General features: G+C 36.9%; 1 protein-coding gene and 1 pseudogene across 1 annotated transcript in view; both read right to left on the bottom strand.

Annotated features, from left to right (window-relative positions):
- Nucleotides 1–558: 558 nt before the first annotated feature.
- LOC129486437 (UPF0764 protein C16orf89-like) lies at nucleotides 559–4,522 on the bottom strand (annotated as a pseudogene).
- Nucleotides 559–17,551, bottom strand: part of BPNT2 (3'(2'), 5'-bisphosphate nucleotidase 2) — a 37,332-nt gene continuing 20,339 nt past the window's right edge. The window contains exons 4-5 of the mRNA XM_055286361.2: nucleotides 9,090–9,251; nucleotides 559–6,684 (exon numbers count right to left, since the gene is read on the bottom strand). Coding sequence (XP_055142336.1) covers nucleotides 6,413–6,684; nucleotides 9,090–9,251 — 434 coding nt within the window. The 3' untranslated portion in view covers nucleotides 559–6,412. The remainder of the gene's footprint in view (nucleotides 6,685–9,089; nucleotides 9,252–17,551) is intronic.

The following is a 17,551-nucleotide window of genomic DNA, read 5'->3' as shown; positions in this document are numbered from 1 at the left end:
CTTTCTTCCTTGGCAATACTCATTGTCTCAGTGATTGGCTTTCTGTGAAGCAAACAACCAGACCTAGACCAAAACCTTTATGTTCAGTAACATTACCGCCTTTCTACAATTTTTTCCTTTCTTCTTTTGTTCTTTTTATCCTCCATCTTACTTTTTAAAAATCTAAGAAAGGATTCAAGTTAAGTTTTATAATATGTATGTCATGTACATCCATTCTCAAACAGATGACTTAAGAGTTCAAAATCAGATGAACTCATAGAGACAGAAAGCTGAAGAGTTACTAGGAGTTGGCTCAGGGGTGGGCGCAGGGATTTTGGCAGTGGCTGGTAAGGATGGTGGAGAATGAAGAGTTACTATTTAATGAGTATAGTTTGTTTAGAAATGATGAATAGGTTCTGGAAATGGTTCCAGGTGGTTGCATAACACTGTAAATGTACTGAATGCCACTGAACTGTATACTTAAAAATGGTTAAAATGGTAAACTTTTATGTGCGTTTTACCACAATGAAAAAAAAAAGGTGGGGGGGGCGCGCAAAAAAGGAGATGCAGCACACCATCTCTTTTAGACGTGACCAATTTATTCAGAGAATTCAAATTTCGTTTGGCAAAGTATATCCGGGGCAGAGAGTCTGGGATAATTACGTCATTGGAAGCAATCACATTATCTACAGCAAATTGCCTGGGGTACTATCTGAAGGAAAGGCAAAACTTTTAAAAACAATTTAGTATGTGGGGGGGTGATAATCATAAATATTTGCAAAGGTAACGAAACAAACAACCAGCTTATACAACCAAGGCACGAAACATGCTAATGCTAATAATCCTTTATTCAATTTAGTTCAACACACATTTGTGCAAGAGACTGGGCTAGGTGCTGGAGTTGAGGTGGAAATACGAAAACACCAAGATGCAATCCCTCTCAAGAACTGTATAATCCAGTAAAAGCCCATATAGAGATGGTGCTTGCAGGTAAAAACTGCTCTAAAACCATGGGGAGAGAAGAGTTTACTTCCTTTCAGAGGGTGAACTCGGAACCCATTTAAATTTGGTAGTATGGGTGAGGAAGGTCATAACATGCTAAGTAAACTGGTGTCTAAGCACGAGACAGCAACAGCTAATGGTCTAGTTCCTCTGTGGCTTTAAATACATGAAAGGGAAAAGAGTATTCAAAGGTATTTTTATTTTATCTCATTGTTAGCCCAGTATAAGGCAGATGACAAAAAATAAATAAAGGTATGAAGGGGCAAGAACATAGATTGAAAACTCAATTTCCTAGTTTTAGTGTAAACTCAAGCCACTGTGCATATACACCTAGTTTCTGAAGTCCACACTGCCAAAAGGGAAAAACAAGAAAAACCAGCCCTAGCAGTGCCCTGTCATCATGGCAGAGCACTGTCTCTTCTGTGGGACTGAAACAGCTAGCTTTGGCTACTGCCGGTAGTGGACAATATGGCACATGGAAATTAAAAGTCCATAAATGTGTCCTCCTAACACGAGAATAAGAAAGGTGGCTAAAGGAGATAATTTCAGGGACGGAGGGGATGAAATATTTTTTGGTTAATTGATGTAATGATGACTCACTATGCCTTATCTCCTATTTTTAAAAACACAGAATGAGCAAGTCATTCCTGAACAAAAATTTACTATGTGTATAACATACACCTCAAAATGAATTTTAAGGGAACATATTACTAATCAAATAACACAGTTTATGCTTTTTCAGTTTCCACAAATTGTTAATTATGATAGTTAAGGGAACCCTTACAAACACAATATATAACAAGTCATTTCAATATTGTTCATCATCCTTAACTTCTGAAAGTTTAGGTTATCTTATCTAGAAAGAAAACTACTTACAAATCTCATTTTCCCACAAAATTAATTCACCATCCAACCTTAAAAATAAATAAAGCTTTGCCAATGATAAATTGGAATGCATATACCTGCCAGGCTTTGATAAAATAAAAATAAACAATTTACATAAGCAGTACCTGGTAAAACCAAAACCTCCTTTTGAAGTATAAAGTTCCATTCTTCTTGCCCTCTCAGAACTGCCAATCAATTAGAATCCTCTCCCCCAGGAACTGTTCTGGTTTGTAATGTCATACACAGTATTTTTTAACATTAATAAATTATTGATATGCTACCATAAATAAATAGTCATTTTTTAAACCAAAATGACTGTAGAGGACTAACAGCACACTGAAATAATTTATTTAAAACTAAGATTTGTAAAAATGTGATCTATCCTGGCCTAATATTATTAAAATTAAAAATCAAAAGGTGAAATATTATTTCAGACCTATATACATCAAGATGCCAGTTCTTATAAAAAACATACTTTAGTTGTAAATGCTAGGTTATGCAAAAATAATTTTATTTCAATTTAATTTTAATGAATCTCCCCCAACTATAATATTAAAAACATCAAAAGAACTTAAGTTTTAATGGCAAAAAGTTCCTATTTTCCCCATCTACTAAAAAGATTGTTTTCCCTTATTAACATACAATGCCCTATTGTTAAGGCACAACTTTTTTTAGATTAAAAATGAAACCATAGATTAGGTTTATTTTATACAACAGTTACAAGACAGACTTTTTGTAGGCATATAAATACATCTTAAATTCAATCAATATCTAAAATGAAAAATTATTTTTTCTTTCTAGGATCAATCAACACATAGCCGATAGGTAGTTACAGCCAGAATAATTCCAACAGTTCCTGTTTTAACCCATCAGATTGTCTCCAGAAGGCCATCTTCAAAGTGTGATCTAAGAGAGGAAAGCTGAATATTTTCCTTTCTGCATTGGCACTCCACCTTTCTTTACTTCTGCTCAGCTATCAGAGATAGCTGCCACCTTCAAAGCCTAAGTGCGATCCAATTTTTTAATTCAACATGAGACAAGGACAGATATCCTGACCCTGGGGTGACCAGGGCAGATGTCTGCTTTGCATCCTCCCCGTTACCCTTCCTGACTTCCCTCTAGCTTCTTTCTGACCCTCTTCCTAGCCACCACCCCTCTCCCTCTGACACAGTTCACAAAATATTCAAAGGGAGCACCTAACAAACAGGAGGAATTTGCACAACTGTTACTTAAAACACACAAACCAAAATGTTTTTGTTACTTCATTATATAGTATAAACAATCAACTGAATAATTACTGATTTAAAATAAAAAAAGAAACACTAAAATTGGGTAGCACATACCAAGACAAACATGACCATCTTGTAGGTCCTTGTAAATTCAACTGAACTGGGGATACAAGTAGGAAAACAGTAAAGGAAGTTTCGTCAAGCATGCGCATCTACCCAACTCTCTTGTATTTTTTTTTTACATTTACATTGTTGAACAATGGGTAGAAAGAAATACTTCGTAAAAACACTCATATTAGACTTGACAACGTAAAGGTTTGTGGTTTTGAAGGTGATTTTCCTTTACTTTCTGAGGAGTCTTTGTAATGCAATAGTTAACTAGGCCTCCTCCAGGATTGATCTCCGGTACTAGGAACTTTACCAGAGCTTCAGATTTCAGCAGCCAATATCCAGAAAAATGTGTATCTAAAAGAATTTGAGAGTGAGAGTTGTGAGGGAAGTATCCTGGCTAAGAAAGAAAAGCAGAGACACAGGAGAACATGAACCAGTAAGGGAAATGGTCACAAGGTAGAAGAGATGAAGAGGGGCAGAGGAGGGGGAGAGCTGATGGGTACTGAGATCACTGATGTCACTGCCTCTACTAAATGTGGTGCACAAAAGTCATATTTTAAGGAAAAATTGCCTCAAAATAAGGGCAACAGTGAAGAAGACCAGGAGCTGGTGCGGTGTGGATCATTAAAAGTAAAAGGTAATGACTTTGCTACTTTTTAGAAATAATTTTAATGTAATTCTGGGAGATTACATTACTCATTCATGAAGGTTTTACTAGTATGCTCTGGCACAATGTCTTGTATAAATAAATATAAATACTGTTCCTAATTCTGCAATGTATATTGGCTTTTAAAAACAATTTTAAAAATGAACTTTTTATAAAAGTACTTAAAAATCATTAGTAACTAGACTATACCCAACATATTATAAAAATAATGTATTTAACTCTCAACCAATATCTTAAGTTTTGCACACAACACACAACCTTCACAAAGTCATTATCTACATGCAGATTAATACAATTAAAAATAAAAATAAAATCATCACTTTGGGAGGCTGAGGAGGGCAGATCACCTGAGGTCGGGAGTTCGAGACCAGCCTGACCAACATGGAGAAACCCTGCCTCTAATAAAAATACAAAAAAATTAGCCAGGAGTGGTGGCGAGCACCTGTAATCCCAGCTACTAGGGAGGCTGAGGCAGGAGAATCGCTTGAACCTGGGAGGCAGAGGTTGCGGTGAGCCGCGATCATGCCACTGCACTCCAGCCTGGCCAACAAGAGTGAAACTCTGTCTCGAAAAAATAAAATAAAATAAAATAATTCCTGCTAACATGAACTAGTTTGCTTTCCGTTAAATCAGAGTTCCCATATAACATTGAAATTAAATTTCATTTTTTACTCGCCAGTCCCATTTCCCTAACTTTGACATACTATAATAATTTCCCTAACTTTGACATGCTATAATAAAAACAGATGCTTATACCACAGGACTCTGGCAACAGCATATACCTTTGCCATCTCTCCTGAAAAAGAAAGTTTCTTCAGCTTATTGCAAAGTAAAAAAGATGAGGTCTCTGATACTCTTTTCAAAATTTTCAAGTCTTATTTAAATATCAAGTGTTCCAACTACCAAAACTTTGAATGAATTTTCACTGAAAAGGCCTACTAATGAGGCCCACCATCTTCTCGAATTTGACCAGTTGCAAGAGACTGGGTGAAAACATTTGTGTTATGTTAGATTCAGTTTACTAATAAGAAAGTAAAGGGCTTTGGACAACGTAACATACAAACCTAAAGTATGCACATTCCACCAGGCTAGAACGTACATTCTTTGGTCAATTTTACTTCCAAGATAGGAAAATAAAGGGAAAGCTGCTTTATGGTTAAAAAATTTAGCAGAGAAAGAAACCATGAGAAACCCCTCTCCTTTATCAGTATGTTATGGAATACAAGGGCACTGGAGTCACATGAAATAATGGCATGGATAGTTTACATGAAGTTTCCAGATTTCACATTGAGAGAAACCATACATCCCAATGAAAGACAGTTCAGAAAGCAAGGTTCTAGTTACGGTAACACAATGAATACGTCACAACTGTTTTTTTCTAACCAGACTAGAAAAAAATTTCATCAAAAAGTACCTTCAACCTTCTCTATTTTAATCTGAAGAGAAATTAAGAGAATCTCAAAAGTTACTAAACTTTCAGAGTTTGGTTAGGCTAGATACATTTATTAATAGTAAAAACAACCATGGCAAAAGCAACCATACTCATTCTCGATAATGAGAGAATCTTCTATATACAAACCTGGCAAATTAAAAAAAAAAATACTAAAACAAAGTGTCTGAAAATAATGAAAGCTAGTTCAATTCATGTAATGTCAAGTAACTTTCAACTGTAATAGAATCATTTATATTCTTATAGTGCCTTATAGCATATTTTATCTTTAATGAGAAAATGAACCAAAACTATAGTGCTAACCCTGAAACCTTAAACCGAACCTTACAAAGACTAAGCGTTGGTCAGAAGGAAAAGGATGCAACCATGCATCTTCCATAGGGAAAATGAAAATAGCAAGATGGCAGAAATGCTGAACTCATGGGTACAAATACACTTTTCTTTATAAAAACAAAACAACATACACACATACAGAAATTATTACAATGCAAACCATCATGTATCTCTATTTTCTACCAGCTGGTGAACCTGTTATTAAAATTTCAAAGGAAAAATCAATTAAACTTTTTCTATTTTAATCCATAGAAATATCCAGTAACATAAATACATTTCTTCTTGTGCTTTCCGTCTAAATTAGAGGTAAAAATCCCCAATGACTTTATTTTCAATGAGATATAGCTGTAAAGTTATATTAAACATCTACACAAAAATCAATCTTTCCTTCAACCGAATTCTATATGAAAGTACTAACAAACAGTGAAGATTCATGATGTTGTGTGAAAATGGTGACTCATAACAATGTAGACTCAGCTACAGATTTTAATTCACAAATATATATATGTGCCTTGTGTATGACAACTGTATGAAAATAGTCTCAAAAATAAAGACAATACTTGAGACACAAAGCAACCCATTTTCCCTGATCTTGCATCCTATTACAGGGAAAATAAGTCTCTGATGCTTCATAAATACTTTAAAAAGTTTGGGATGGCCTTAACCATGCATAGTCTCCACCAATCCTTTGAAGCTTCCAGCATCTCAGGCTAACCATTTCAGCTGTGAAGAACTGTACCCTGTAATCAGTTATGCTTATTTATGTCCTGTCTTTTCTAGATCTGGGAGTTTTCTGACCAGGGCCTGGTGGTTCATTCTGATGCTAGCAAGGAGTCCCCCTTCAATGCCGTCTGAACCAGTGTAACTGATTTCTTCACCACTCAGGGTAGTCATATGCCCCCCTAGGGCTTTTAAGATGGCATTACCAGCACATATATCCCACTTTTTGATGTATGTCACATGGATATATAAATCAGCTTTTTCTTGACTCTTATCAGGCACATCCAAAAGTGCTAAAACTTTATAACCTAAAAGATAAACAAAGAATTTAGGTTATTATTCAAAAAATTTTAAGAAAGTAGCATACTTTTCTGATTAAACATACTGTTAAAATAACAGGACGGGGTGTGCAGGAGCTTGCTGCAGTCTCTGCAACTGCTTAAGTTTAAAATTATTTCAAATTTAAAAAAAATTTAAAGTAACAGTATAAACATTAAACTCAGAACAAAAACACATTGCAAAGTAACTTATTTTTTATTTTTTTATTGAGACAGAGTCTCACTCTGTCGCCCAGGCTGGAGTGCAACAGCGCAATCTCGGCTCACTGCAACCTCCACCTCTCGGGTTCAAGTGATTCTCCTGCCTCAGCCTCCTGAGTAGCTGGGATTACAGGTGCGTGCCACCATGCCCTGCTAAATTTTTTTGTATTTTTTAGTAGAGATGGGGTTTCTCCATGTTGGTCATGTAGGTCTTGAACTCCTGGCCTCGTGATCCACCTGCCTTGGCCTCCCAAAGTGTTGGGATTACAGGCATGAGCCACCACACCCGGCCTGCAAAGTAACCTATTAAGCTAGTCTCAAATGTAACCAAATATATATCTACAATTTAAAAATTTTAAATCTACAATGTGGTTATTTTCTATGGAATGACACATTCAGTATGTGCCATTTTCTGTGGAATGACATATTACACACACAAGTTTTACCTAAACATCTAAGTAGGCCTGATGTGAAAGAGAACTAACAGTAACACTACCACTCTAAAGCCTTTTTGTAATGAGGCAGAATTTAAAAATTAAAGTAATAAAACAAATGCAGAAGAAACTGGGTCTAGAACCTAGTCATCTCATCCCTGCTGGGTATTCTGGACATTACTTTTCCTAACCAACCTAACAGACAGCCTCTAAGAAAATAATGAAGCCATATGAAAGAAAGCAGATATATAGAACAGAAAATTAAAATTATTAGGCATAAAAGTTAAAAAGTATCGGCCAGGTGTGCTGGCTCACGCCTGTAATCCTAGCACTTTGGGAGGCCACAGCAGGCAGACTGCCTGAGCTCAGGAGCTCAAGACCAGCCTGTGGCAAAATCCCGTCTCTACTAAAAATAAAAAATTAGGCAGGCATGGTGGTGCATGCCTGTAGTCCCAGCTACTCGGGAGGCTGAGGCACGAGAATCACCTGAGCCCAGGAGGCGGAGGTTGCAGTGAGCCTAGATCACACCACTGCACTCCAGCCTGGGAGACAGAATGAGACCCTATCTCAAAAAAAGAAAAAAAAAAAAAAGTTAAGAAGTATTACTTCTCCCTTTATGTGTGCTGAGAAGGTTTTCCAACACATTTGTTTTCTGACCATAATTTGCTATTAACCTGAATTAAAACATTTCTGACATGTTAGACAGTACTCATAACAGGAGTTGACAAACAGCCCCTCAAGCTAAATCCAGCTCATGGCCTGTTCTTGCAGGGCTCTTAAGATGAGAATTTTTAAAAAATATGTTCAAAAGTTCATTAAAGAAAATCAAAGAATAGTATGCAACAGAGACTGTATATGGCTCACGAAGCTTGAAATTGTATTATCGGTTTATTTTCCGAAAAACTAGGCTGACTATAATACAATAGTACAGAATACACAGTAAGGTGGGTGTGCACTAGCCTCTCTTGCTCATCCCAGGCACACAGGTTAAAGAGTTTAGGGGTGTTAGAAGTGACTCAGGGATTAGCCTTTCTAATAATACTTAATGATGACTCCTGGCGTCTTTCTGCCATATGTTTGTTTTTTGAGACAGAGTTTCGCTCTTGTTGCCCAGGCTGGAGTGCAATGGCATAATCTCGCCTCACCGAAACCTCTGCCTCCCAATTCAAGCAAGTTTCCTGCCTCAGCCTCCCAAGTAGCTGGGATTACAGGCATGCGCCACCATGCCTGGCTAATTTTGTATTTTTAGTAACGATGGGGTTTCTTCATGTTGGTCAGGTTGGTCTTGAACTCCCGACCTCAGGTGATCCACCCACCTCGGCCTCCCAAAGTGCTGGGATTACAGGCGTGAGCCACCGCGCCTGGCCGGTCTTTCTGCCATATGAAGCATCTTAAGTGCTTGATCTTTCTTCCTCTCCCTGATATTCCCACAGTTAAGTAAGACAATTATTTTGAAATCAGATTGCATAAAAAGCAATTAGTGGTAGATCTAATGGGAATATGCTTTTGTGTATTCAAGAAAGAGAAATCACTGCTGTGAGACTGCTTCTTTCTAATAAGAAGGGCAGAGTGACTAAAATCCCACCCTCGAGGTTACCAAACAGGAGACCAAGCCTGCCTTGAAAGTACACCACTCCTCCTCACTTTCTTCCCAAGCATGGACAAGCAAATTAGTCTCCTAACATAGCCTTGACCATGCCAGGAACATTCTCCAGGGATCACACAGGAAGAGGAACATACCAGCCCCACCAGCTGGGATAATTGTAGTCTGGTTTCCAAAAGTCTGAAGAGCGACCTGTTTGACCATCCCTGAATGGGAACGAGACACAACGATCCTTGGGGTCTTCTCATTGTAGGAAGAGCGGGCTTTCACATTTGAACCACCATCTACCATTGCCCAAGCTGAAAAGCAAATATAATATCCATTAATGGCACTGAAGCTTTAAAACTAAAGGTTATATTCTTCAGAACCCAAATGCCATGTATGACTGACAAAATAACTCTCTTCTAAAAAACTATTTGTATTTTCCCCCAAAACAGAAAGCTTTATTTTTTTTCAGAGTACTAAAGTAGTATATACGTATTTGTAAAATAGACATGTATTAAGACAAAACTAAAAAAGGTCAGGTTATCTTGCATAGCCAAAGACAACGACTATTAAATATTTGGCTTAAGGATTCCCATGCTCCACTGGGATGACACTGCAACTCCACTTTTCCCTGCATCTATCCCACTTCCTTCCCTCTCTTTCACAGTTGTGATCCCAAGAGCACTCCCTAATAAACATCCTGAAGCTAATCTCCAGCTCCAAGTCTGATTCCTGGAGAACCCAACCTGCAACATAAGCACAAGTAACTTCCCTAACTCCAATTTTAAAACGCATTTTCTCTTATACTGCCTCCACTTCTATATACTCATGGTTTCAATTATTCGCATATTAGCTCAATCTCCTAAGTGACTTTATAAACAGAAAACAGTTAAAAGAGGTGAGTTCGGTTTACATATCCGCTTTATCAGAGTATTAAAGAAAAAGCCTTAGATTTCAAAATAGAATAGAATTTTTAAAAGGAAAGGGGATGTCAGAGATGGGTTCAGCTGATTTTCTTGGTTTGGAAGTTTTCTTCACTGACTATAAAACTATACAAGAGAACAAACTTACTCAGAATTATCCCAATTAGATTGTTGTTTTAGCAGTCACTCACTACAGGGCAAGATATAGTCCACCATGGCTAGTAATGAAACCAGCTGCATCACCAGCTTATTTCTGGCTGCAGAGAAAAAAATCAAAAACATTAGCTGAGTTTGGGTTTCTGAGTTCCCCAAGAATGATGGCAGTCTCCTGGACTCTTCCCATACCTCCTTCTAAAAACTATATACAGCAAGAAGAAGAACAAATAGAAATACCCATGCTCTGTACCTACAGAGTAAGAGACAGAAGAGAGCTATCAACACAAACGTATGAGAAAGTAGGGAGGTAAACACCGAAGATCAGCAGGATAAGCGCTGGAGCTGACCCTAGTGTGGGGATTATAGCAAGAGCTTCACAGAGGTGCTAAGAGGTCAGAGAACTCTCAGTAGCTATAGGACTCAGATAATAGCAGCCAGGATTTCTCCCTAGAAGGAAGAGGTTCCATCTAAAATGGGAAGTACTGAAACAGGCCTGAAACTTGGCAACAAACCATCAAGAAGCAGCTGGGAGGAGATACAGGACCAGAATCGTAGTCTTGAGAACACCCTGGTGGCGGCAAGGGAGGGGATGATGATGTAAGACATCTTTTGGGATTTGGAAGGTAGCAACTAGAGCTGAAGAGAAGGAAGAGATTAAGATAGGGGCTTTATTGAATCAAGGTCAGATCAAACAAGAAAGAAGAGCTCTGAAAACCAAAAACCATACTGATAATGAAGATAAAGCCTTTCCCACACTAACAGAAATGAAATCTCCTGAACTGAGAATCATCCAAACTCCCTTCCTGCCACCAACCTTCCATCAATCCCACAATAGCTGGCCCAAACAGGGATAAGAAGTATAAAACTGCAATGTCCACTGAAAAATATAAAAAGAAAACATAAAGAACACAGATTAAAACATTTCAGGATACTCAAATTTCCACAATGCAGAGAAAAACCATAAACCAATATTCTAACATGATTAAAAATAATAAGCAACAATATATTGAATAAATGCCATGAAATACAAGACCAACAACTCAGAAAAGATGGGCAAACAATAATGAGATGTAAAGTGGGAGCTCATATAACACAGAAAAGAAACTGAAAAAAAAGAAAAGAACAAAATCACTGCAGGCTTAGCACTAAATCACAGGACACACAAAGGGCAACAGACTTCTCCAAAAGTATGGCAAGCAATGAGAAAAGCAAAAAGGAAAGTGAAACAAGTAAACAGATAAAAGGGACCACGGAGAAAGTGACACATTAAAAAAAAAAAAAAAAAAGAGTCAACATACATATATAAGGAGTCCCTGAAAAAGAAAAATTAATGAGATAGAGCTAATCTTTAAAATTACAATTCAAGAAAATGTCCCTAAAAAACAAAAGAGAACCTTAGTCTGGGCTCAGTGGCTTGTGCCTATAATCCTAGCACTCTGGGAGGCCAAGGTCGGAGGATCACTTGTTGAGCACAAGAGTTCAAGGCTGCAGTGAGCTATGATCATGCCACTGCACTCCAGTCTGGGCAACAGAGTGAGATCTTGTCTCTAAAAAATAAAGAATTTAGGAGAGGACCTAAATATCTACACTGAGAGACATACCGAGTACCTGGGAAATTTGCCCAGAATGCCAATTCTAAAAGACATCATAGTTATATCATTGAAGTTCAGCGGGTTGAACAGTGTCCTACCAAACTTCATGTCCACTTGGAACCTTCAGATTGTGAACTCATTTGGAAGTAGGATCTTTGCAAATGCAATTAGCTCAGCTGAGGTCATAGCGGAGTAAGGTGAGCCCTAAATCTAATGACTGGTGTCCTTATAAGCAGAGGAGACAGAAAGGAGACTGTCATGTGAAGATAGGCAGAGACTGGCTAGAGTGATGCATCTACTGACTAAGGAATGCCAATAACGTCTGGAGCCACCAGAAGCTACAAGAGAAAACTTCCTCCAAGCCTGCAGAGAAAGCATGGCCCTACTGACTCCATGATGCCAGACTTCTGGCCTCCAAAACTTTGAAAGAATAGTTTTCTGTTTCAAGTTTGTGGTAACTTGTTACGACAGCCCGAGGAAACTAATACGGGGTGAACCAAAGACTGTATAACTAGCCAAGTAGTCTTTTAAGTATCAAGACTATTGACAAAGTTGTTAGCATGTACTGAGGGAAGATCATACCATGAGTTAGCTCTTCTGAGGTAATCTATTAGAGGACAAGCTTTATCCAACCAAGGGGTGACTGAGAAACTCTTAGCAAATGCATTGTCAGTTACCATTGAACAAATTTAACTGTAGATTTAACGGGAAACCAAAGATGGGAATAAGGTAAAAGAATAAAGGTGTATAAATGGTTATCTCATAGTTGGCTGATAAAAGTTAAAGGACACCATTTAACTCTGACAAGCTGAACAGCAGAGTTGAAAAGTAAACATCAAAAAAATATAACTGTCTAAAATGCAATGATGATCAAGGCTGAAATATGCTAATTTCATTGACGCTTATAGTAGTGAACCAAGAGACAATGAGCCAATGTCTAAAGAAAAGGACTGCATGAGTATGTAAAGAAAAAAGGATAAATAAAGGCATTAGTAAAAGCAACAAAAAGAACAAATTTAACTTAAAAATAATAACAGTAGTTGTTTGAACCACACTGAACATATAAAATTCATTAAGATCATAAGAATATTTTACAGAGAAGAGAGAGAAAGCCTGTTCCTTCCTGGAAAAACATGTTCCCGCTGGAAGGGTTCTATACTCTAACTCCTTATCTGAAAATTGGTAAATAAAGTAAAAGAATTAAACATTTATCCTGCTTTTCTAGAAGAAACATTCAGGATAAACAAATTAATTCCAGTTAATAGAGAAAGTTCTCTATAGAAGAATTCATGCTAATATATGTGGAAACAACAGAAATAGAAAATCTCATTTTATAACATCTTTAATAGATCTTAAAACTATTATGCGAAAGGTTTAATAAAACTGGATCTCAAATGACGTCAAAATCTCTCCAGATTACCTGCTAGTAGCAAAAAAATAAAAATTTTGTAACTAAGAGATCAGGTCATGAACACTTTAATCAGCTGAGCATCATGAATGGCGAGACAAGTATTATGTAATACGATGCAGTAGGAAGTACGTGAAAAATACCTACGATGTATTCATGACAAAAATGCTTAACCTCAATCCAATCAAGGATTCAGATCTAACCTGCACTTCATAAGAGGATATAAAAATAAAGAAGTTAAATGACACCCTTTGGAAACAATCAGACAAGTCCAAAAGATGGACTACTCTAAAGGAGAAATGACTTAAGCTTCCCAACATCAACGTCATGGGGGGCACAAGGGGCCTAGGGGTTGTTCTAGATTAAGAAACCTTAACTTAACAACCTATCAACCAAAATAAATGTTTGTTGGTTGACTGGATCTTGGTTTGAAGTAAACAGCTGTAAAATCCACTTTAGCAGCAATTGGGGAAATGTAAATATTTGATGACATTAGGAAATAATTGTTAACTTTATTATATTAATATACTGTCCTTTTGTAGAAAATCTCCTTACTTTTTAGAGATGCATACTGAAGTATAAGGGTAAAATGTTTATTATGATCCTTATAATTTTCTTTAAGGTACATAGGCCAAAAAACAGGAAAGCAAATATGTAAAACTGTTATCAACTGTTAAATCAGGATGAAGGGGTATATAAGTATTCATTATAATTTTATGTTTATTTGAAATTATTCATAAAAGTAAAAAGAAAATGAAGAGAAAAAAAACAAAAAATCCTCTTAATTCTTTTTATAAATATTCCAAAACCAGTTTTACTAAGAAGTGAATTTACAGTGCTTTATCTCTAGAGGTCAGTATTGTGTAAGAGAATAAAAATATTATAGTATATCTCAGTATATACTACCAGAATGATGTAAGAATTGCTGACTTAGTATTTTTGAAAATGTTCTTCATGTTACATAAACTCAATACATTAGTAACACTTACATGACATAATTATTTCAAGTGTCTAGTACAGTATGTACTTAAATATAAATGATGGATGATAATGAGGTATAGTGGTAAGGTAGAAGAGCAGCTACAAAATGTGTTTATTTTACCTGTAAGATATGCTAAAAAAAAAAAAAAAAGAAAAGAAAAGAAAAAAAGCCCAGTAGGAAATAAAAAGTGGTTGGTACGTTCCTACACCTACTTCAGACTAACAATTTATTATTAATAGCTACAAAATTTCCACTGAGTGAATATACACTTGACCCTTGAACAACACGGGTTTGAACTGTGTAGCTCCCCTTATACCCAGATATTTTTCAATAAATATTTTGGTAAGATTTTTGGAGATTTGTGACGATTTGAAAAAAATTCACAGACAAATTATGTAGCCTAGAAATATTAAAAATTTAAGAAAAAGCTAGGTATGTCACGAATGCATAAAATATATGTTGGTACTAACTTACTATATCATTTACTACCATAAAATATACACAAAGTATAAAAAGTTAAAACTTGCCAAAACTTAAGCACACAAGCACTTACAGACCATACATACGTAGCGCCATTCACAGTTAAAAGAAAACAAATGTAAAATCATAAACTGCACAAAATTATAGTATGTATTACTGAAATAATCTTGTACCACCCCCACCCCAATGCTATTGTGTGAGCCCAAATGTCATGAGCACCCACTTAAAACCCTATGTCACTTTGGGAGGCTGAGGCGGGCGGATCACGAGGTCAGAAGATCGAGACCATCCTGGCTAACATGGTGAAACCCCATCTCTACTAAAAATACAAAAAATTAGCTGGGCATGGTGGCGGGCACCTGTAGTCCCAGCTACTCGGGAGGCTGAGGCAGGAGAATGGCGTGAACCTGGGAGGTGGAGCCTGCTGTGAGCCGAGATTGCGCCACTGCACTCCAGCCTGGGCAACAGAGCGAGACTCTGTCTCAAAAAAAAGAAAAGAAAAAAAAAAAGAAACCCTATGTGATGTAATCATCTCTGTGTGAGAAGTTTGTCTCTCCGGCAAATTGCTTATCATGGCAAAAGTGATCTTTTGTGGGTTTTGAGTATTTTTCATAGCGTTTAGTACAATTTTATAGTGTTTAATACGAACTTTGAGTAACACCATGAGACTCATTTGAACAGCCACTAGTGATGCCAGAAGTGCTCCCACCTAGAGAAAAATCATGACATTACAAGAAAAAGTTGAATTGCTTAATATACACCACAGATCGAGGTCTGTAACTGTGGCTGCCTGCTATCTCAAGATAAATGAATACAGCGTAAGAATAATTGTGGAAAAAAAAAACAAGAAAACTCATGAAGCCATTGCTGAAGCTACACCAACAGGTGCAAAAACCTTAACACTTTTTAACGAAATACCTTTTTATCTCATATTGAAAATGCAGCTATTATGTGGGTACAAAACTGCTATATGCCTAAAGACTGTAGTATGATTAAAAAAAAATGAAGTCATATGACAACTTTAAATAAAAGGAAGGGGAAGAATCTAAAGCTGGATTATTTAATGCCAGTAAAGGATGGTTTGATAATTTTAGAAAGAGGTCTGGTTTTAAAAAATGCCAAGATAACAGGAGTAGCAGCTTCTACCAACCAAGAGGCAGTAGACAAGTCCCCAGATGCCATTAAGAAAGTCACTGAGTTCTGTCTGCTTGAACAGGTTTTCAATGCAGACAAGTGTCCTATTCTGGAAAAAAAATAATAATAATAATAAAAGGGCCACAAAAGACATTTATTAGTAAGGAAGAGAAATGAGCACTAGGATTTAAGACAGGAAGGGATGGGCTAACTCTACTGTTTTGTATAATGTAGTCAGGTTTATGACCAGGATAGCCCTTATCTACAAAACCGCTAACCCCCGAGTCTTGAAAGAAAAAGATAAAACACCAGCTGCTTGCTAGTCTTCTGACTACAACAAGAAGGCCTGGTCAATACGAATCCTTTTTCTGGATTGAGTCCACTGATGCGTTGACCCTGAAGTCTGAAAGTACCTTGCCAGTAAGGGACTGCCTTTTAAAGTTCTTTGAGTACTGGACAATGCCCCTGGCTACCCAGAACCCCACGAGTTCAACACTAAAGGCATCAAGCGATCTACCTGCCCCCAAACACTATGTCTCTAATCCAGCCTCTAGAGCAGGAGGTCATAAGGACTTTTAAGGCTTGTTATACAAAGTACTCTATGGAAAGGATTGTCAATACTAACAGTAGAGAACCCTGACAGAGAAAATCATTCAAAGTCTGGAAGGATTACACCACTAAAGATGCCACTGTTATAGAAAACCCATGAATTCATCAAGCCCAAAATAATAAGTTCCTGCTGGAAAAAACTGTCCAGATGTTGTGCATGTCTCCACAAGATTTACAACAGAGGCAATCAAGAAAATCATGAGAGTGCAGATATTATTTTTAAAAGGTGGGGGGTACAGGGTTTCAAGATAGGGATCTTGGAGACATTCAAGAGTGAACAGACACCACACCAGAGGAATGAACAGAAGACGACTTGATGGAGATGAGTGCTTCAAACCAGGGCTAGACAATGAGAAAGAAGATATAGAAGAAGCAGTGCCAGAAAACAAATTGATATTAGACAATCTGGAAGAAAGGTTCTCATTATTCAAGACTGCTTTTGACTTCTTTTATGACATGGACCATTTTACAATACAGTCACTGAAACTAAAGCAAATAAGGATTGGTACCATATAGTAAAATTTTTAGAGAAATGAAAAGTAAAAAAGTCAAACAGACATTACAACATATTTTCACAAAGTTACATCAAGTATATCCTGCCTCTCCTTCCACCTCCTCCACCCGAGACAACAAGACTAATAATCCTTTCTCTTTCTCCTCCTCCTCTGCTTATTCAATGTGAAGACAAAGAGTTTAGACCTTTAGGATAAGCCGTTTCCCTCTTATTCAATCATATATTTGCTCTTATGATTTTCTCAGTAACATTTTCTTTCCTCTAGCTCACTTTATTGTAAGAAAACAGTACATAATAAATATGCAAAATATGTGTTAATCAGCTATTTATGTTGCTAAGATTTCTGGTCAAAATGAGGCTATTCGCAGTTAAGTTTTTAAGGAGTCAAAAGTTATACACAGATTTTCAACAATCAGTGCCCCAACCCCTGTACTGTTCATGGGTCTACTGTACTACACTTACTTATACATTTATATATTACTTCAGTAAAATACTATTCAAGTATCTCTTGATTCTAAGAATTTCAAACTCAAGGAATTAATTCTAATTAAATTTGATAAAAATTTTTATAAGCTTTGCTCCAACTACTGCCAACAACAATATCTAGTTCCCACTATAGTCAAGTGTAGCTAAATTCTGGTAAACATACCAATACTTAACTGGTATTCCTCCAACATCAACATACTGTCTGGATCTGAAAATAACATTCCAGGACGAGGGCACAAGGCAAGCAAACATTCAGTGTGGGAATGGAAGGTCAACCCAACGTAATTCTAAACTTATTGATTATTTTAGAGAGTTTGCAGACTAGCAAGC

This window comes from Symphalangus syndactylus, chromosome 7 (genome assembly GCF_028878055.3).
Source record: "Symphalangus syndactylus isolate Jambi chromosome 7, NHGRI_mSymSyn1-v2.1_pri, whole genome shotgun sequence".
Taxonomy (NCBI): Eukaryota; Metazoa; Chordata; class Mammalia; order Primates; family Hylobatidae; genus Symphalangus; species Symphalangus syndactylus.
This window is presented reverse-complemented; position numbering and strand designations above follow the sequence as displayed.